This window comes from Hyaena hyaena, unplaced genomic scaffold (genome assembly GCF_003009895.1).
Source record: "Hyaena hyaena isolate Hyena2069 unplaced genomic scaffold, ASM300989v1 scaffold_474, whole genome shotgun sequence".
NCBI lineage: Eukaryota > Metazoa > Chordata > Mammalia > Carnivora > Hyaenidae > Hyaena > Hyaena hyaena.
Window position 1 is genome coordinate 1,190,517 of NW_024081104.1, and position 22,552 is coordinate 1,213,068.

The window sequence follows — 22,552 nt, forward strand, 5'->3', positions numbered from 1 at the left end:
GAGGGAGATACAGACTCTGAAATAGGCTCCAGGCTCCGAGCTGGCAGTCAGCACAGAGCCTGACGCGGGGCTCAAACCCACGAACCGCGAGATCACGACCTAAGCGAAAGTCGGATGCTTAACCGAGGAAGCCACCCAGGCGCCCCCAAGGAAGAACTTTTTAAATAAAACATTAGAAGCATAAACCACGAGGCCAAAAGAATAATAAACTTGGCTGCATCGAAAAGACACAGGGACCAGTTAGCAGTCAGGTGACAAAGGACAGGATACTCAAAGCATCTAATAGTAATGAGGAATTGATATCACGGACGTAGGAACTCCTGCAAACTAACACAGAAAGTAAGCCAGCAACTCCAGTGGAAAAATGAGCAAAAAAATAGAAGCAACAAACATAAGAGAAAACTCAAGAGGCCAACAAACTCATGAAGAGGAAATAAGAATCAGATGCAAAGAAGAAACAGAAATCAAAGTGCTGGCAAGACGCTCCCGCGCCCTCTTCCCCCCACTCAACTGAAGCCTGGTGCCAGGGCCGCAGGTGGCCTTGCTGCTCAGACCCCAGGGCCCCCACCCAGGCAGCGGAGGGGCAGGTGCTGGCACAGCGTCATCAGCAGCTGGAAGAGCAGTACCCAGGAAGAAGGCACCCAGCCTACAGCCCACACATCACAAGAGCACATGGGACCCGCAAGACGCACACCAGGTGCAGAGCGTGGGAGTGGCATGGTGACAACCAGAGGAGGAGAGAGCAGCAGTGAAGAGCACGTACCTGCAAGGACACAAAGATGACACACTGAAGCCTTTTGCTGTGTCAGTGATCTAAGTAAACAGAATGGCAAACCAACGACAGTTGTCGAGTCAAAGAACTGGAGACAAGTAAACCCAACAGCTCTACATTGTCTACAAGAAACACACTCAAAGTCTAAGGAAAGGGTTGTAGTTTGGGGAATTATGTTAAGAGGCCGATACCAACCTAACAGAAACAGAGTGCCACACTGGGATCAAATAAAGCCAAACTCAAGGCAAAAACGTGATGACATAACAACTAAAGGAATAATTCCCAGGAAAACATAACAGTCCTCAATTCACGTGCAACCAATCATAGCTTCAACACAGAGGAAGCAGTGATGGACAGATTAAAAGGAGAAACAGACGGATTCTACCAATCCAGGGACTCTACCTCTTCAGAAGTGATATATCAGGCAGACAAAAAAATCAGTAAGAAACTTGACTGATACAACAGATTTGATCTGGAGCGCCTAGGGGGCTTGGTCGGTTAAGCGGCTGACTCTTGATTTCGGCTCAGCTCATGATCTCATGGTTCGTGGGTTCAAGCCCTGCATCGGGCTCTGTGCTGACAGTGCAGAGCCTGCTTGGGATTCTTTCTCTCTCTCCCCTCTCTCTCTGCCCCTATCCCTCAAAATAAATAAATAAACTTAAAAAACAACAACAACACAAACAACAGACTTGATCTAACAAACATCCATAGAACCCCAGACCTAACAAACATGGAAAAGAAATTATTATTGAAATAGTCATAAAATAATTTACAAAAATTCAGGATTTAAGCCACAAAGCAAGTCTCAAAAACAAAAATAAAAACAAAAATCATGCTTTCTGACCAAAATGAAATTAAGTTAGCAACAAAGAACAAGAATGAAAAAAAAACCCTACAGTTTTGTAAATTAGGACACTTCTAAGTTATGAACAAGTTAAGGAAGAAATCATAATTAACATAAGAAAATATTCTGGGCACCTGGCTGGTTTAGTCAGTGAAGTGTGCGATTCCTAATCTTGGGGTCATGAGATTGAGTCTCATGTTCGTTGTAGAGATTACTTAAAAACGTTTTTTTAAATCAGAAAATATCTACAATTGGGGACACCTAGGTGGCTCTGTCAGTTAAGCGTCTGACTCTTGATTTTGGCTCAGGTCATGATCTCAGGGTTCATGAGTTTAAGCCCCACATTGGGCTCTGTGCTGACAGTGCGGAGCCTGCAAGACAGTGTCTGTCTGTCTGTCTGTCTGTCTCTGACCCCTCGCTCACTTGTGCCCCCTCTCTCAAAAATAAAAAAAAAGAAATACTATAAAATTGGATTCGAGATGTCAAAAAACCTGAATATTGCTGCACATATTAAAGACAGGGAGTCAGTAGTTAAATGTGTTCACACCACATTTAAAGTGTATCCACACCACCACAGGCCCAGGCAATGCGTTTTCACACCATCATGGGCCCAGGTGGTGTGCAAGTGTGTGCACACCACCACAGGCCCAGGTGGTGTGCAAGTGTGCTGCCAGACAGCCTGGGAGCAGGTCATTTCAGAGGAAATGCTTGCAGACAAACACACAAGAAGGAAAGTATGGGCCAGTTTTACGTATCAACACAGGAGAAAATCCTTAATAAAATGTTAGCAATCTGAATCTATTTTGAAAATGTCATGGACCGGGTGGGTATTCTAGGAATGCAAGAAACCTAGAATTAAATGCTGACTGAGGCTGGGCCCCGGGGCCTCTGTAACAAAGCGCCGCTAACCGGCAGCTTAAAACAACAGAAAGTCGTGCTCTCCCTGTTCTGGAGGCTGAAAGTCCAAGCTCCAGCTGTGGGCAGGGCTGCTTCCTTCCAGAGGCTCTGAGGGACTATTCCTGGCCTTTCTCTGGCTCCTGGGTTTTGCTGATGCTGGCAATCCTGGGTTTTGGATCCTGGGACAGACGCATCCATCTGTCTCTTCCTCCATTGCCAAGGGTATTCTCCTCGTGTCTCTGTTCTCAACAGGACACGGGTCCTACCTGATTAAGGCGCCTCCTCCAATGTGACCTCATCACAACTCCACTAACTACATATCAAGAGCCCTATTTCCAAATAAGGGCCCGTCCTGGGGTCCTGGGGGTTGAGACTTCATCATATCTCTTGGAAGCAGACACAGTTCAACCTGTAACACTGATATCAACAGTCTCAGCAAATACATTCGATAAAATGGTACATCTATTCACAGTAAAGAGCCTGACAACAGAAGGTGGACTTTCTGCGCCTGACGGTGTCACAGCCTGGCAGTGTCACAGCACCACAGGGACAGGTCTGCAACCTGGGCACTGGGACGAGGCCAGGCCTGGTGTTAGATCAGCAAGAGCCCAGAAATAAGACTGATATATAACAATCTATGTGTATGTACCAGGAACGATGAGAAGACTTTTTTTTATTTTTTAAGTTTGTTTATTTTGAAAGAGAGAGAGAATGAGTGCACACGCGAGTGTACATGAGGGGCAGAGAGAGAGAGGGAGAGAATCCCAAGCAGGCTCTACGCTGTCAGCACAGAGCCTGACACGGGGCTTGATCTCACAAACCATGAGATCATGACCTGAGCCAAAATCAAGGGTCAGACACTCAACTGACTGAGCCACCCAGGCGCCCCAAGACAGGACTTTAGGGACACCTGGGTAGCTCAGCAGTTGAGCATCCGACTTTGGCTCAGGTCACAATCTTATGGTTTGAGAGTTCGAGCCCCACATTGGGCTCGATGCTGTCAGCGCAGAGCCCACTTTGGATCCTCTGTCCCCCACTCTCTGTCCCTACTCCACTTTCACTCTCTCTCAAAAATAAATAAACATCTCAAAAAACAAATAAATAAAAAATAAAAAGAAATATAAAATAGATAAAGAACCTGGAAATAAACCATAAAGGATATGCAAGTCCTTCGTGGAGAGAAGTGTAACACACACCATCTTAACATGGGAGAAGACAAAGAACAGAGATGCACACGTCCCCCACACTGACCCATAAACTCAACACAGCTCTACTCCAAATCCAAAGAGGGTCTCTTGTGGAAATCCCGGCCCCACATGACCCAGTCACCCCACATCCCCACAGAACATCCAAGCCACCTGGAAAGGATGCTCCCACCCCCAGGCAGCAGGGTGCAGGGCAGGGAAGGGTGGTCTGCTTCTCCAGCTGGTGCCCCGAGTGTGAGTGACAGACACATTTGTGAACAGAATCCTAAAAAGAATCCAATCTGTCTACCTAATTACAGAAATGAGTCAGCAACCAATAGGATAAAGACTTAAAAAGCACCACAATCCCATAAAACTGAGACTTTATCTGATGAGCCCAGGAGCTGTTGGAGCTCCTTGATCTGAGGGAACTCAGGCCTTTGCACACAGCGTGGGCCTCACAGGGACCCAGAGGCAGAGCCCTTGCAGCCGTCTGCTTTCTCCTCAGTGCTCATGCCTGGGGCTCAACCTCACCAGCGGAAGCGCCACTTTCTGGGGACAACCCCCCAAAGCCCCTCTGAACCTCCTCATGCCCACCCAGCCACTGTCTCTCTGGCCTCTGACCTCTGGTGTGTGTCCAATGCAGGGGCCCAGGGCAGGCCACCTCAAAATGTGCCACGATGCAAACTATTATTTTTGCACTGAAAGTACTTGGGAAACCCCGGTACAAGGTCATCAGACACACCTCTGTCCCCTGAGAGCAGGAAGTAAGCATCCCACATGAAAAACACCCTCCCTGTGCTAACAAGTAAAAAGACACCCTTATCACCAGAGGTAGGGACTTCCCACCTGAGAAAGCTGGAGAAAGAGACTTTGTTAACATTTTTATGAATCTACTGCCTCAACCCACATCCTGCTTAGAATTCCTCACCGGTAAAGCTCCCAAAGATCTCTTTTCTATTTTTATAATGTTTATTTATTCTGAGAGAGAGAGAGAGACAGGGGAGGGGAGGGGCAGAGAGAAAGGGAGGCACAGAATCTGAAGCAGGCTCCAGGCTACGAGCTGTCAGCACAGAGCCCGACGCAGAGCTTGAACCCACAAACCGTAAGATCATGACCTGAGCCAAGATCAAGAGTCAGACGCTTAACCGACAGAGCCACTCAGGTGCCCTGCAAAGGTTTTATCCTATCAATTCCTCACAAACTTATTGTCTCTTGGTCCAAAATGTATAAAAACTACTGCCTTGGTCATTTCATGGGGTCTCAATTTCATTGCTGGACCTCTGTGTGCACCAAATAAAACTGTTTATTTTTTCTCCTGTTAATCTGTCTTCTGTCAATTTAATTCCTAACCCAGTTAGAAGAATCCTGGGCGGAAAGAAGGAAATTTCTGCCCCCAGCGCCATCATCCACACTGATCTGACCCTTGTATGTGACCCCCACCTTCCCCATCCAGCTTCCCCACAGCCAGCTGTTCTGCCCCAAAAAGCACCCCAAATCTGCTAGCACACCCACCTGACCGCGCCACAAAGGAATGAGCATCCAGCTCCTGCCAACGGCTGCCAGCCAGCCCTGTTTCCACCCTCGGGACTGTGGACACCCTTTCCACAGGAGCAACATGGCCCCTGGTGCATAAACCAGGTCTGGTCACTTTGTGGTTTCCACTGTTCTTGAGTGAACGTCAGCCTGTCCCCCTCTGGCCTTACCCGCCCCATTGTTACCACCCTGTCCCCGCCTGGCCTCCAAGGCCAATACTGCATCCCTACATTCTCCCTGGTTTGTCACCTCATTGTCACCAGGGCACACACTGTCCCAGCACCTTTCTGACCAGCCACTCCTTCTGGACTTGGCTCCCTGAGTTCTGGGCCTGAAGCAGTGCCTGCTGAGTGTGGGTCTGGGGGCACATGGGATACAGAGCACTTCTGCTGGGTCCTAATGCTACATTCATGCTTCCCACAGTGGACAGACCCAATAATCTCACAGTCATAAGCCAGAAGACCCTCAGCCTGATGCCTCCTGACAACTGGTCTGGGAAAGACCTGCAACCCATGTCCCGCCAGAGGCCAGCCAGCAGGGGAACAGGCCTGGGTCTTCCTCACCCCAAAGACCTGGGTCTTCTTCACCCCCCACAGACCTGGGTCCTATTTACCCCACAGACCTGGGTCCTATTCACACCACACACCTGGGTCCTCCTCACCTCACAGACCTGGGTCCTCCTCACCCCACAGACCTGGGTTTTCCTCACCCACACACTAGGGTTCTCCTCACCCCACAGACCTGGGTCCTCTTCATCCCCACACACCTGGGTCCTCCTCACCCCCACAGACCTGGTCCTCCTCACCCCACAGAGGCTCTGGCCAAATGGATACGAGGGCATTCTGAGGGTAAGGGTGGCGGCTGGCGCAGGCAGCTGTTTGCATGAGGTTCAGGCCCCTTCCACCACTCGAGGGGTGGCCACCCAGCCCGCCTCACCTGCTGCTTTCTTCCTTCAGAGCCCCGAAAGCGGCCTGCCGGCTGGCCCTCCCTGCAGGCTCCTGCACCTTCTCGCCGGCATCCAGCTCGGGCTCCAGGGAGGAGCTGGTGCTGCCCTCGCGGCTGACGCTGCTGCCCCGCCCGGGGCTGTTCTCCGCCGAGGCGCGGGGTGACTCGGTGTTCTGCTTCAGGGTCTGCAGCTTGGCCAGAGGGATGATGTCGCAGTCCTGCGGCCGGTGCCACACGGTGCGCTGGGTGCTGGCATTGTAATAGTAGAAGCGGGAAGTGTTGGGGTCAAACAGTTCCCACCACTGGTTCTCGCTGGTGCGCTTGATGCGGACGCCGGCAGGAGGGTCCCACACGCACTCGCCCGTGACCAGGTTGGCATACATGCGCTCTCGGGTGCGCGGCTCGATGATCTCCACCCACTCCAGCCTGCGAGAGAGCAAGAGGAGTGTTAGCGGGAGCGCTGGCTTCGGCGGACAGGGGGGTCGTGAGCCTGGCCCAGGACAGGGAGGTTGGAGCGGAGAAGCGGCTGTCCATCAGGAGGTGTGCTGTGTCCCCCGCTGTCGGTGGCAGTAGACCCTGACCCCAGCGTCAGACCCTTTCTCACCTCCACCGGCTCCCAAATACAAGAAATCCTATCACTCGTACAAGAAACCCAAGCCAAACTGACGCCCTGGTTTTCCACATGCTCACTAACGTCCAGCCCTCTGCGGGCTCGTGTGCCAAGCGCCTCTCGGGTGGCCTCACGGGAACCTGGACAAGCTGCTCTCAACTGCCCATCCATCTGCGGGAGTGGACACCCCTGTCTCCATAGTGGACCCGGCTGGGAGGTGATCCTACGGTCTTGAGCCATGTCCTCCAGGGGCCTCCAGAGGGCCCCCCACCCCAGGGATACAGCTTTCATCCTGCTAAGGTTTTAAACGTAAAAGAGGACTTGGAAAACAATGTATGCAAACCGAAGCTATTCAGAACAAGGACATTTTATTTTCATTTTTTATTTTGGAAAGAGAGAGAGTGTGTGAACTCAAGCAGGGGAGAGAGGCAGAGGGAGAGAGAGAATCCCAAGCAGGCTCCATGCTAAGCACAGAATCTGACACAGGGCTCAATCCCATGACCCTGAGATCATGACCTGAGCTGAAATCAAGAGTTAGACACTCACTCAATTGAGCCACCCAGGCGCCCCATGAATAAGGCAATTTTAAAGCCCGTATGTGTGCTATCAGGGTGTGTCTGGCTGACATCTGGCACATTTTTACTCTGCTTCCAAGTTTCCACACAAATTAACAACCCTTTACATGCCACAGGCCGCTCTGCCGTGTGGGGTTTTATGTCTGTGGGTCTTCCCGCTGCTCCAGAACCCTGTGATGGGGTCATTCCTCAGCCCTGCTGGGGAAGTTGGGACCCTCCAGGTGGAAACACAGCGGGGCTCATTCTCTCAGGACCAGACTCCCCACACTGGGAAGAGGAGCACAAGCCCCATCACTCACTCTGCACTCCCAGCAGCTCTGAGGCTCCGCGGCCTCTTTCGGGGTCAGCAGATGCTTCTGGAAGCTGGTGGGGAGAGCTGGATGGGTCCTGGGTCCCTGTCTCGGCCAGCGCCTGGGTGTGGGCGCCTGGCACAGCACAGTGTGGAGTCAGTCTTCGAGGAAGGGATAGGGCGCTGCTATGGGGGCACACAAGGAAGTCGCCACCTCAGGGGCAGGAGGCAGAGAGCTGGGGGGGCGCAGGGGTGAGGGAGGGCAGAGAGAGAAGGGAGCACTGCGGGGCCGGATGCAGGACCAGCCCGTGGGGCGCCACAGAAGGGCCAGCTGGTTCAGGCCAAGTGTGAGCAGCAGGGCTTGTGAGAGAAAGGGTGGGGAGGGGCGAGCAGACAGCCCTCCTGACCTCACCGCACTTGAACAGCAAAGGGAAGGTGGTGAGGCCACGGTGCGGGCCGTTCGGTCTTGACAGAAGGGTAAGGAGCAGCCGGCTGGAGGGTGGTGGCGCTGTCCGGGGGCGCAGGGTGGAGCCCCACTGTCCCAGGACCACAAGCAGAGCACACCCAGCACGAGGGGGAGTGACCCGAGGCTGTTGTTCCAGGGAAGGGGGACGCCACTAGATGGCTGGGTGCCTTTGATGCCGCAGCCCCCAGGACCCACATGGACAGTGGCCCTCCCCATGGGGCTCACAGACCACACCCCCCTCCCAGGGAGGCCAATGGGGCCTCTACTACTGAGCACCCAGCTTCACCTGCAAATTTTTAACTTTTTGTTTTGAAATAGTCTTGGCCAAGGAGGGTGCTATAACAACCAGGCGGGGGGGGGGGGGCAGCGTACAGACCACAGACGTTTCCTTTCGCAGTCTGGTCGTTCAGTGCAAGGTGCCTGCAGGGCCAGGCTCTGGTGATGATCTGCTGCACGCGGAGCCCCTCCCTGCACGACGGAGCGGTGTCCGAGTGTACTAATGACTCTACGGGTCAGCGTGAGTCCGACCAGCACGCAGGTGTCCTCAGCATAACAGCTGTGGACAGTCTGTGCTTCCCAAGTCCCCACCTCCTCTTCAGGCCTGTCTTGGCTATTCCCAGCCCTCGTTCTTCCCCACAAACTCCAGAACCAGCCTGTTGGCACCTCTGCTGGGTCTACGGCAGGAGGATCAGACACGCTTTCCACCCAAACTGTGAACCCACTCATCCAGCTCTTCTTTAAAGGGTGTGCACATCTTTGGTCAGGTCTATCCCTAGACTTTGTACATACACACTATTGTCAATGGCATATTCTTTTTAAAAATAAAATCGGGGGATCCCATTCACAATTGCACAAAAAACCATAAAATACCTAGGAATAAACCTAACCAAGGATACAAGAGATCTGTATGATGAAAACTATAGAAAACTTATGAAGGAAATTGAAGAAGACACAAAGAAATGGAAAAACATTCCATGCTCATGGATAGGAAGAATAAATATAGTTAAGATGTCATTACTACCTAAAGCAATCTACACATTCAATGCAATTCCAATCAAAATTCCACCAGCATACTTCTCAAAACTAGAACAAACTATCCAAAAATTTGTATGGAACCACAAAAGACCCCGAATAGCCAAAGTAATACTGAAAAATAAAACCAAAACGGGAGGTATCACCATCCCAGACTTTAGCCTCTACTACAAAACTGTCATCCTCAAGACAGTATGGTATTGGCACAAAAACAGACACAGAGACCAATGGAACAGAATTGAGAACTCAGAAGTGGACCCAAAAGTATACAGCCAACTAATCTTTGACAAAGCAGGAAAGAATATCCAATGGAAAAAAAGCCTTTTTAACAGATGGTGTTGGGAGAATTGGACAGCAACATGCAGAAGAATGAAACTAGATCATTTTCTCACACCATGCACAAAAATAAACTCAAAATGGATAAAGGACCTGAACGTGAGACAGGAAACTATCAACACCCTAGAGGAGAAAGCAGGAAACAACCTCCTTGACCTCCACCGCAGCAACTTCTTACTTGACACATCCCCAAAAGCAAGGGAATCAAGAGCAAAAATAAACTGTTGGGACCTCATCAAGATTAAAAGCTTCTGCACAGCCAAGGAAACAACCCAGAAAATTAATAGGCAACCAACGGAATGGGAAAAGATAGTTGCAAATGACATATCAGATAAAGGGTTAATATCCAGAATCTATAAGGAACTCACCAAACTACACGCCCGAAAAACAAACAACCCAGTGAAGAAATGGGCAGAAGATATGAACAGACACTTCTCCAAAGAGGACATCCAGATGGCCAACGGACACATGAAACGATGCTCAGCATCCCTCCTCATCAGGGAAATACAAATCAAAACCACACTGAGATACCACCTCACGCCACTCAGAGTGGCTAAAATGAGCAAATCAGAGAACTCCAGATGCTGGCGAGGATGTGGAGAAACGGGCACCCTCCTACACTGTTGGTGGGAATGTAAACTGGTACAGCCCCTCTGGAAAACAGTGTGGAGGTTCCTCAGGAAACTAACACTAGAACTCCCTTATGACCCAGCAATAGCACTGCTAGGAATTTACCCAAGGGATACAGAAATGCTGAGGCATAGGAGCACATGTACCCCAATGTTCATAGCAGCACTGTCCACAATAGCTAAAACATGGAAAGAGCCTAAGTGTCCATCAACAGACGAATGGATCAAGAAGATGTGGTTTATCTATACCATGGAATACCACATGGCAATGAGAAACAGTGACATCTGGCCATGTGTAGCAACATGGATGGACCTTGAGGGTGTTATGCTGAGCGAAATAAGTCAGGCAGAGAAGGACAAATATCATATGTTTGCACGTATAGGAGGATTAGGAGGAACTTAACTGGGGAACAAAGGGGAGAAGAAGGGGGGAAATGGTGGGGGAAAGGGAGAGAGGCAAACCATGAGAGACTCTTGAATGCTGACAAAAACTGAGGACTGATGGATGGGGGGGGGGGATGGGCATGGAGGAGGGCACTTGTGGGGATGAGCACTGGGTGTTATGTGGAAACTAATTTGACAATAAATTATTTGTTAAAAATAAATAAATAAAATAAATAAAAGCCCCCCCCCCCAAAAAAAATAAATAAAATAAAATCAGGGGGCGCCTGGGTGGCTCAGTCAGTTAAGCGTCCGACTTCGGCTCAGGTCACGATCTCACAGTTCATGGGTTCAAGCCCCGCGTCGGGCTCTGTGCTGACAGCTCAGAGCCTGGAGCTTGCTTCGGATTCTGTGTCTCTCTCTCTCTCTGACCCTCCCCTGCTCACACTGCCTCTGTCTCTCTCTCTCAGAAATAAATTTTTAAAAATGTTTTAAAAATAAAAAATAAAATCGGGACATATAACATATACAGACAAATGTATAGAACACAGAAATAATTTTAGCAAGCAATTATGACTCGACACTGGTGGAGCCATCACTCACCAACAAATAAAACGAGGCAGCATCCAAGACATAGCCACATCACAGCTGTTCACCTGAGGACACCACTGTCCTGAGTTTTAAGGCAACTGTTTCCTTGCTTTTAAGTCCCACCATCTTTGAAGATAACCCTAAACAAATTATCTGAGGTGTGTCTATTTTTTAATCACACATTCACGCAATAAAACTATTTTGTGTGTGTTTTGTTTCTTTCACTTGCAACTGAAACTGACTGATGCCGCCTATCTGGGGGCAGCCCACCCAAGCTCACAGTGCACGGTGCTGCACTGCCTGGAGCTGTTACACAGCTCTGTCTGTGTGCGTGTGTTTTCACACTCGTCTGTTGGTTTGTTTAAGTAATCTCTACACCCAACGTGGGGCTCAAACTCACGACCCTGAGATCAAGAGTAGCATGTTCTACCGACTGAGCCAGCGAGGTGCCTGGGTCACATGTTTTTGACATTTGGGTTGTTTGCTGTCTGGGACAACCCTGCTGTGCACATCTTCCCCCATGAGCCCTGGGCAGGGGCTGCAGAAGCCTGATGCTGGGTCCCAGGAGTGCACACCAACTGTCCAGAGGACCCTGATCCGCCCTCCCCTGAGCTGTGTCCAGCCATACTGCTAACTCCTCCCCCTTACCTGCTGGTCACGGTCAATTTCTGCATCGTTAACTTTATAATTTTCTGATTGTTGACGGTGGGCACAAACACATTTTGTATATTACTTAAAGAAAATTTTTTTAAGTTTATTTGTTGTCAGAGAGAGAGCAAGCGCGATAGGGGCAGAGAGAGCAGGGAGAGAGAGAATCCCAAGCAGGCTCCGCACTGTCAGCGCAGAGCTTGATGCAGGGCTCAAACTTCTGAACCGTGAGATCATGACCTGAGTTGAAATCAAGAGTCCGAGGCTTAACCCACTGAGCCTCCCAGGTGCCTCTGTATATTACTTTTATAAGTAATCTTGCTAAATTTTCCTCTCGACTCTAACAATTTACTACAGATTACTTGTGAAGAGACCTCTTGCATCTGCGTGTCATGTAACTGTCTCTGTAGAAGACGTGAACGATGCAGCAAATAAACAGAACAAACAACCCCCGTGACACATCCAGCTGCAGGTTCACTTTTAATGAGTGAGAGGTAGGACCTGGGGGACTCCTGGACCTGAGGGTTGGCATCTTTAAACGGTTCTGGAAAACTCTCCATTTCCACATTTTGGAGCACATGCCCTGCCTCCCTCTGGACCCCCCACAGGACCTGTCCGACGCGTCGTGGAGCCCACGCGTCCCCTCCCCGCCTTGCCTGCCACACACCAGGTCACTCCTTCGGCTCCTCTTTCTACTTCCTCAGTTCTCTCTTCGGCTGTGTTTAACCTCTGGTTCTTTCCCCAGTCTCCATTGTCGTTCTTCAGGGTCTTCCGTTCTCCACGCACACGTGCAAGCTTCTCATGGTTCTTCACACTCAGCTACTCTGACAGATAATTGCAGTGCTGGCATCACCATGGGCCTCTCCCTGCCAGTCTCACTCCCAACGCTCTGTTTCCCTGGATATTTATGCTCTGGCTCTGACTCGTCTGAGCTCCCTCTCCGCGCCTGCGCCAGGACTGCTCAGCACTCCTGGAGGGTCCCTGGCACCACAGGGCGACATCTCTACAGGCCCAGCCTGGCCCTCACTGCACTGTCCACGGGATGCTGCAAAGTGCTCAGCCTGCTTCCTAGGCCTCCCCTCACCCGCCTGTCCCCTCCTCTCCACAGACACCCCTTAACAGCCTCACAGAGAACCCAGAGCATGGAGTGGTCCCTTTGGTGTGGCTCCCCCTTGACACCCGCCCTGAGCACATGGTTCACCCCTCATCCAATCCCACGCTCCCATCAACAAACTACACACCCAGGAGACTGGCTGGTGACCGTGCCACAGGCCCACACAACCCCGAGTGCCCCCTTCAGGGAACTGCTGCTTTTCTGGGGGTCACTGCCCTCCGTGGGGACATCCCAAGAGCCCAGCACAGGGGGGTGTCCACTCTTTGTAAGCCACACCCCTCCTCCCTCCCTCCGCCTGCAGTCAAACTGGGCTGTTCTCAGAGGAGGGACTCTGTAGTTGCCTGTGACCCTCACCCACCACACGCCAGTCACCCTGTAGAAGGAAGAACAGTATGTCCTGAGGACAAGACAGCATGAGGGACAAAGGCTGGGAGAGAATGTTCCACAAGTGTGAGGACAGAAAGCAGGCCTGTGGGCAGTGCCATCCAGGGTGCAGCCACCCCTCAAGGCCAGTGGCTGTGGAAGACAGGGCGTCCCCTCAGCATCTCCCAGGAGGCCCTGTCCAGGACCATCCTCCCCCATAACCACTGCTGTGCTGCTCACGTGGAAATCTGCTTCCCCAACTGCCCCACGGCACCAAGTGGGACCACACCAACCCTGCTCCTCAACCCGACACAAATGTGCGAGGTGGCCCTCTTCCCTGCCTCAAGGCAGGTCTTGACCTCGCACGCAACCCCTCACCCATGCTCCAACTGCCTTCACTTACTTGGCTGACTGCCAGTGGCCATTCCCCTCACTGAAGACAGAACAACGTTCTAAGCCTGTGAATTGGGTTGTTCTACCTGGGAAAACCTCGGCACCTCAAGCCATCGCAGGGACGACCAGCACTCCCAGCTAACTCACACCTCCCCCTCTCGGCTTCCTGATCTGGCCAGGCTCCCACAGGCAGCCAGCCACTGAGCTGCTTACGCAGGCACCTCCTCTCCCCTCGCTGACAAATACTGGGACACCAAAGGACGGCACCCGGTACTCAGAGGCACCAATGCATACAGGCCAAAGAACATGAAAGGGACCTGCCAATGCTTCGAAGAAGACAGGCTGACTGACCAAGAGCTCTCTCCAGCCAAGGCAGGAAAGGACGTAGGGACAGAGTGGTGGGACCCCCAAGGAGGCACCTGGAGGCAGAGGCCTGGAAGCCAGAGCAGGAGCTGTGGGTCTTGCTCGAGTGAAGAGAGAAACATAAGAATGGCTGATGTGATCTCACTCAAGCTGATCCATAGGGAACAAGGATGGAGACTTCTGGAAGGCCAGGCAGGAGCCGGGACCCACAGTCAGGTGGGGTGTGCTCCCCAGGGGCTCAGACACAGCAAGATGAGAGGGAAGGGGGCCTGAGAAGCCGGGGGGAGGAGCAGGCCCACACGGATGGGGCACGGGCCCCCAGGCGGGTGAGAGGCTGCGGGAGGCAGGCAGGGTAGTGTGCTGGGCACCGGCGCTCCCTGCAGGGAGGACATGCGGCACCCTTGGCCCCCAGGCGGCCACCCCACGGTGGTCCCTGCGCCCTGCCCCCTCACGCAGATGTGCTGCTCTCCTATCCTGTCTCACAGTGGTGGATTTGACCAGAACAATGTCCAGACAAAAGTCCCAAAAGAAATGTTCTGGCAGAAAAGCTCCCAAAGTACCGTCTGGACATTCTAAGCTCTAAAGACCAACTCTTATTTTTGCTTTAAACACACTTTCTAGTGAGCCTGATGGCTATAACTCTCTCTAAACAAAGAATACCATCTGTTCTCTTTTTGGTGCTCTCCTGTGTGTGCGTGGGTAGACCCTGCTTTTTCAAAAGAATGTTCTGGTCACCCCTTGGTAGAGCATTGAACCAAGACCTGTGGGGAGCAGAGGGCAGAGGATGCAGATAGGGTGTGGATCCTTGCACTGAGGCAGGAGACGACACAGCAGAGCTGGGGCTGGGCCAGCGCTCAGCTCTCTCACCCAGACCCCTGCTGGGAAGGCTGGAGAGAGAGAGCTTTGTGCAGCCTGCAGAAAACCACCTTCTTGCTGGGGTAAGTGCTGTCTATGCCCAGCACTCGGCCTGTGGGGCTGCTCAGTGCACGGACGCTCAGTCACCAGGCATGTGATGACAAACTGGGCTCCAAATGGCCCTGTGGGCTTCGCTGCCAGAAGGAGCCCGACACTGCAGGGGACGGACTGGCGGCAGCATCTGAGGTGAGTCAGCGAAGAAGAGCTGCAGGCTGGCCTGCGCCCCTCAGTGTGCTGGGTGTAGGATGCACCAAAGTCAACATGAAGGGCCCTTCCAGCCTGCCCAGTTCTTAGAGACGCTCACTTACAGACAATGAGGAGTATCAGGTATGTGCCAGGCGATTTACCAGATGAAAGGGACACAACAGTGACTAAGCACATTCTCTGCCCTCCAGATTCTTACAAGTGCCAGACCCGCTCCCTGGGGAAAGGAGTGTTTTCAGCAAATACGGCTGCGACAAGTACGTGTGCAAACGAGGAAGATGGACCCCTACCTCACACCACATACAGAAGTTAAATCAAGATGGATCAAAGGCCTAAATGTAAGAGCCAAAGCCTTATAAATCTTGGAATCTTATAAATATAAATCCTATAAATCTTGGAAGAAAACATAGGAGTAAATCTTCATGACCCTGGATTTGGCCATGGGTTCTCGGACCTGACACTAAAAACATGAGCAACGAAAGAAAAATAGATAAACTGTACTTGATCAAAATTTAAAACTTTTGTGCTACAAACAATACCACTAAGCAAGTAAAGGGGGACCTGGGTGGCTCAGTCGGTTAGGCATCTGACTTCAGCTCAGGTCATGATCTCACGGTTCGTGAGTTTTGTGCTGACAGCTCGGAGCCTGGAGTCGGCTTCTGATTCTGTGTCTCCCCCTCTCTCTGCTGCTTCCCCACTCATGCTCTGTCTCTGTCTCTCAAAAATAAATAAATGTTAAAAAAAAAATTTTAAAAAGAAAGTGAAAAGATAACCACAGAATGGGAATTTGCACAGGATTACAAATCATGTATCTGATAAAGGACTTGTGTCCAGAATGCCTAAAGAACTCTTACAAGACAAATAACCAACTTAAAAAACCAGCAAAAAATCTCAATAGGCATTTCTCCAAAGAAGATAAACAAAGGGCCAGCAAGCACATAAAATGGTGCTCAACATCAGCAGCTGTCAGGGAAGGCGGATCAAGCCACTTGCGACTCCACCTCACACAACAGAACGGCTATGTTAACCTTCTAAAACCATAACAACAAGTATTCGAGGAGATACAGAGCGAGTGCGACCTGCATACACTGCTGGTGGGAACTTCAAATGGTGCATCCACTCTGACAGAGTCTGGCGGCTCCTCAGAAAGTTAGACACAGAGTGACCACGTGACCCAAGAGCAACAGAAACATGTCCACACAGAAACCTGGACAGATGCGTCCACAACAGCGTGAGTCATAATAGAGAGAAAGTGGAAACAACCCAAATAGCCAGCACCCGACAAACAGATCGACATGCGGTGCATCTACACGGGAGGACGCGCCCCCAAACCTGCTCCCATGTGGAGGGACCTCGACAACGTTCCTCTGAGTACAAAAAGCCAGTCATAAAAGACTCCGTTGTGTGATGCCATTTATTTAAACTGTCGAGCAGAAAACCCCAAAGGGAGATGGGAGATTAGCGGCTGCCAGGGCTGGGGGCCGGGGGGCAGCTGTTAACGAAAAGGGGCTTCTCTGTGGGGTGGGAAAAACACAGACAGCAGTGATGGTTGCACAACTTCTCGAATGTACTGAAAACACTGTGCACTTTGAAGGTAAATTAACTTTACTGCCACTTCAGGAGAGCTGAGTAGGTCGCAATAGGGGCTATAGGGTGGGTCACTTCCCACAGGAGGCAGAGCAGAGACAGGGGTGCGGGGGAGCGGAGACTTCCCAGGTCAGAGCTGGCACTACCTGGACGGGCGAGCTCAGAGGCCGACAGGGCAGGCCTGGCCTCTGGGCTCCAGTGTGAGTCGTGGCCACGGCCTGAGCAGGTACCAGGATGTTAGCAAGTGCTCCGCCCCTGGTTGCTCACAACCAGCCCCTCAAATGCCTGGGGTCCCGGGGCCCCCTCCACCGGGGCCCCTCCAGGCCATCGGCTTTCCTCAGCACCCCCCACCCACACAGGCGTGCCTGCCCACCTCAGTGCCCCTGCTGCCGCTGCTCTGTGCTGCCTTCCTGCCCGCACAGCCCATGGTTGCAGGGACGTCACGCCTGTTCACGTCGGCCTCTCCCACCCTCTGCAGGTTGTCGGCGCCCAGCAGAGACATCGCCTGTCCTCGGACCTCACATCCACACTCTGTCCCAAACTCCCATCGCCCTGTGGTCGGACAACGTCCTCTTGTGCGGCTGTGGCCTTGTCATTCTACTGCTTCCTACCCGTGGCCGCCGTGGCCACAAAGACCCTGTTCCAGGCCCTGGCAGACACCGAACCCACTCTCACTGCTAAGTGAATCCATCAATGCAGACATCGTCCCAAGAGCAAAACCAGGGGATGTGCTGGAACACCCACAAAGTCCCCCAGCAAGAAGTGGCTGAGCATGCTCATCCCCACGGCCCCTCATTCCACTCCCCGTGAGCATCTGCCTTCCTCCTGCAGAAGGGCCAGGTGATGCTGCGTCCCCTGCCCGACAACCCTACCTGAAGGGAAACCCCTCTGCATCGCCTGACCAGGGGCTCTGCTCCGCGTCATGGCCCCAGTTCCTGAACTGCGGTCTGGGCCTGGTGACTCCTCCCAGAGGGAGTGAGGGCTGCCTGCGCGGAACCTCAGAGCCACCAGCACCACCCGGGAAGGGGAGGGCAGTGAGCACACAGCCCTGCCGCTTCCAGGTGCTGCTCTGCTCACGGCACGCACGTCTATGTTCCAGGAAACAGGAAGCTCACACCTACTGAAAACAGGCAATGAAGCATTTCAGGGGAAATGGCACAGGGCCCCACACCTCACAGGCCTTGTCTGTTCTGCTCGTGGAGTCTTGGGCGCTGGGCAGATACAGCTGGACCCACTACGACGTCCAACCCTTCTTCCCGACCTGCAGCTTCAGCCTGAGTCTCTTTGGCCGCCTGTGTCCCGTGGGCATAGGGAGATGCATGCCCTTCCTCACACGGTCTTCCCCTCTAGGCCTTGGCTCAAGGGACGCCCCAGCAAACTGCCCGGGCAAGACCCAGAGCCCCAGGACACTTGCACATGCACATTCCTGAGCCCACCCAGTGGCACTGGCATCTGCAGCTCCTTTCACACTGTCCGGGAGCCTCCACAGGGTGAGGTGCCGGGTCAACCCAACATCACGCGGAGACTGGTGTGCAAGCCTGGGGTGCTTGTCCATGACCACAGTCCTTCCCCCAAAGCAACAGCAGAGCCTGCTGCCTCTCACTCCTCAGTGCGCCATCAGACCCCACATGGAATGGAGAAGTGACCGGGCCAATGAAAGTCCACTCTGAGCCCTTCTCCCTGTGCCTGGCAGGCCCGGCACGCTGAGCACCAGGGGCTTCAGGAGCTTGGGACAGGGCGAGAGGGTGACAGACGGTGTCACAGCAGCAAGACAGCACAAGAGCAGGCTCCCGGGCACACGGCCAGCAGGGCCCTCGATCCTTCTGGGGAAGTGAAGGACGGGCCTCTGCCAGGGGCCGGGAGACATCACAGCCGGCATTTCCCCCCAGATTAGCCTACAGTCTGGATACAGTCTCACTGCTAGTGAGAATCCCAGCAGGACATCATTTCTGGGCAGGGGGCAGACTGACCATCATTTCTACCAACAGCCAAAAGCACTTTGAAAAGGGCTAGAGGGGGCACTGAAGGCCCAACAGGAAGCCAAGGCAAGCAGTGTGCTCAGGCGCGCACAGACTCATGGATGGAAAAGAAAGCCCCTCACAGACCTGTCCCCTTGAGAGACAGGTGACATTCACAACCTAGGCCAATCATCCACATAGAAAACCGTCCAGCTAGATGCGCACTAATTCGAACCTTACATCATCTAGAAGAGCTTGAAGACCTCAGTCAGGAAAGGGTTTATGAAATCAGACAGAAAAGACATGAAGGCACCAGAAAAGCCAGTGAGACGGACTACAGTGGAGTTTAACATGTCTGTTCATCAAAAACCAACCAAAGAAGATGAAAACGTGAGCACAGAGATAAAATACTCCATGTGTGTATTCTAGTCATGTACCGAGAGTCCAAAAGAAATCAGAAAGGTTGAGACAAATGATTCAACAGAAAACAAAAGAGGACGAGAGATTATTCTCAGAGGAAGAAGGCTCAGGAGACTAGTTTCCCTGGGTATCAGATATGGATGCTGAAGCCACAGGCCGGCCACCAGCCACGAAGAACATTCCGGTGGAGCAGGCACACAGCGGTGGAGCAGGGAGGGTCTGGCATCTCTGCTGCCTTCAGGGCCCTGAGTGCAAGAAGAGACCTTGGGATCCAGTGGAACGGGCACCGTGTGAGGAAGAGCTGGGTGCTATGTGCCCTGCCCGGTGCTGACTGTGCCCCAGGAGGTACGTGAGGCGCGGGAAGGCAGCTGCGAGGAGAGTGGGCCTGGAAGGAGCGGGTGGACGTGGTCTCAGGGGGTCAGAAGGCGGTCAGGTCAGGACACACAGAACGTGGAAGCAGATGCGGCGCCTCACGAAGCTGAGCACAGACATCGCAGGTAGGGCCTTTACTAAACAGTGCTGGGCAACTCGATGGCATTTGGTAAGTGGAAAAGGCAGGGGCCATACCTCACAAAACACAAGAATGAGCTCCAGCTGGACCCGAACTCTACAAGCAAGAACAAAACTATACCAGCACCATGAGAAAACTGTCTTTCCCCTAACCGCACTGAAGGGAAAGATTTTTTAAAAAAAATTTTAATGTTTTATTTATTTCTGAGAGAGAGAGAGAGAGAGAGAGAGAGAGACAGCGTGAGCAGGCTAGGGTCAGAGAGAGAGGGAGACACAGAATCCGAAACAGGCTCCAGAGCCTGACGTGGGGCTTGAACTCATGAACCGCGAGATCATGACCTGAGCCGAAGTCAGACGCTTAACCGACTGAGCCACCCAGGTGCCCCAAAGGGAAAGATTTTCTAATTGTGACTAAAAATCCAAATGTACCAGGGGCACCTGGATGGCTCAGTCGGTTAAGCGTCCGACTTCGGCTCAGGTCATGATCTCACGGTCAGTGGGCTAGAGCCCCATGTCAGGTTCTGTGCTGACAGCTCAGAGCCTGGAGCCTGTTTCAGATTCTGTGTCTTCCTCTCTCTCTGACCCTCCCCAGGTCATGCTCTGTCTCTCTCTGCCTCAAAAATAAACAAACGTTAAAAAAATTAAAAAAAATCCAAATGCACCAAAAGAAAAGATTCGTAGAGTGTAGAGTGAAAAATATTTTGTTTAGAACACATATGATGAAAATATTAAATATTTTTAAAAAATTTTTAATGTTTTTATTTATTTCTGAGAGAGAGAGAGACAGAGCGGAGAGAGAGAGAGAGACAGAGCGTGAGCTGGGGAGGGTCAGAGAGAAAGGGAGACACAGAATCTGAAGCAGCTCCAGGCTCTGAGCTGTCAGCACAGAGCCTGACGCGGGGCTCGAACCCACGAACCATGAGATCATCACCTGAGCCAAAGCCGGCCGCTTAACCGACTGAACCACCCAAATGCCCCAAAAATATGAAATATTTTTTTTAATTTTTTAAAAATATTTTATTTATTTCTAGGAAAGAGAGAGAGCGTGAGCAGGGGAGGGTCAGAGAGAGAGGGAGTCACAGACTGAAACAGGCTCCAGGCTCTGAGCTGGCAGTCAGCACAGAGCCCGACGCGGAGCCCAAGCCCACGAACCGCGAGATCATGACCTAAGCGAAAGTCGGACGCCTAACCAACTAAGCCACCCAGGCGCCCCTTAAATATTTTAATATATATTACAAAGAGCTCCTATCCTTTATATGTGAATTTGAGCAAAAAAACCAAAATTCCACAAAGATATTAGAGAAAAATGGGAAAAGGAGACATCCCACTTCACCTGGCACGAGACATAAAACCCAAGCTGTGCAGAGGCCGGTAGAAACCGCCCACCCCATGCCACCCAAAGGGGCTGTGGGCAGATGGGCACGGCACACAGGGCCCCACGGAGGCACGTGGCAGCCAGCACTTCCACGGCCCTGTGGCCCCTAGCGTGGAGTGACCACCTGCAGACACAGGCACATGCCTCCAAAATCACAACAACACAAAATCACAAATTACTGGCTTTGCACAAGGCACCCTTGTAACTGCTGCCAAGACACACAACACTTAACTCGCTGAACGCGCAGTGTGCGTGCACAGCGTGGCCGGGGGAGGGCCTCACAGACGACACCTGCTAAGCCAGAAAAACCACCGGCCAGAGGCGCGCAGGGGGCACAGAGGTCTGGGAGGGAGGGGTCCTCCTCCGAATGTACCTGCCACAGAGTTTTGTCTTTTAGAACCATGTTAATGGTCTACGTGTTTACAAAACAAAATTAAATCAATAAGAAGAGAAAGGGAGCAGGAAAAGACTCAAATGGAAACAAATGAACCCAACTGTATTTCAATGAACATCATAACCACAGCCAAGCGGAAAGAACTAATCCACCGTCTATACGTTTTTGAGCAGAGTGCACATGGCGGGTGGAATACAAAGAAATTCTGAACTTATTTTTGGCGTTTTATATTTGTGTACGTATGGACAGGTGAAGCCCTTCCGGAGCGGTTTTCGGGTATGTATCAGACGAGCAAACGACGGCGCGCGGCTGCCCTCGGGGGCGGGGGGTTGCTGCCCTCGGGGTGGGGGGGGTGCCGCCCTGGGGGGGCTGCTGCCCTCGGGGGGAGGCTGCTGCCCTGGGGGTGGTTGCCCTAGGGGGGGCTGCCGGGGGGGGGCTGCCGCCCTGGGGGGGCTGCTGCCCTTGGGGGGTCTGCCGGGGGGGGGGCTGCGCCCTGGGGGGGCTGTTGCCCTTGGGGGGGTCTGCGGGGGGGGGGGCTGCCGCCCTGGGGGGGGCTGCTGCCGGGGAGAAGGGAAAGGCTGNATCAGACGAGCAAACGACGGCGCGCGGCTGCCCTCGGGGGCGGGGGGTTGCTGCCCTCGGGGTGGGGGGGGTGCCGCCCTGGGGGGGCTGCTGCCGGGGGGGGGCTGCTGCTGCCCTGGGGGTGGTTGCCCTAGGGGGGGCTGCGGGGGGGGGGCTGCCGCCCTGGGGGGGCTGCTGCCCTTGGGGGGGTCTGCCGGGGAGGGGCTGCCGCCCTGGGGGGGCTGCTGCCCTTGGGGGGTCTGCTGGGGGGGGGGCTGCCGCCCTGGGGGGGGCTGCTGCCGGGGAGAAGGGAAAGGCTGCGGGACAGGAGACGGAAGAGCAGGCCCTCGGGAACGGGCTGGAACCGGAGGAACCGGAGTGAACTCAGCATTCGTAATGTGCGCTCGGAGACGCACGCGCTCGTCTCGTCTGGTCACGGCGCCGCGGCAGCCGCGCCCTCAGCGGGGCCCCCAACACCCGTCTCCGCGCGGCGCGGCGGCGCACACGTGCCTGGAGCCGGAAAAAGCAGCGTCCGAGGGTCACAGGCCCGTCGCGAAGAAACCTCCCGGGCGCATCCGGGACAACGCAAGCGCCAAAGTAACCAAGTGCAAGAACAAAGTACAAACGCTGTAAAACAGAAAGGAATTTCGGAGCCCGAGC

General features: G+C 52.9%; 1 protein-coding gene across 2 annotated transcripts in view; it reads right to left on the reverse strand.

Moving 5' to 3' along the window:
- ARHGAP39 (Rho GTPase activating protein 39) overlaps nt 1-22,552 on the reverse strand; it is a 115,300-nt gene that overhangs the window by 42,462 nt on the left and 50,286 nt on the right. For both annotated transcript variants that reach the window (XM_039254052.1, XM_039254051.1), the window contains exon 3: nt 6,170-6,604. In XM_039254052.1, the coding sequence (XP_039109983.1) occupies nt 6,170-6,604 (435 nt within the window). The remainder of the gene's footprint in view (nt 1-6,169; nt 6,605-22,552) is intronic.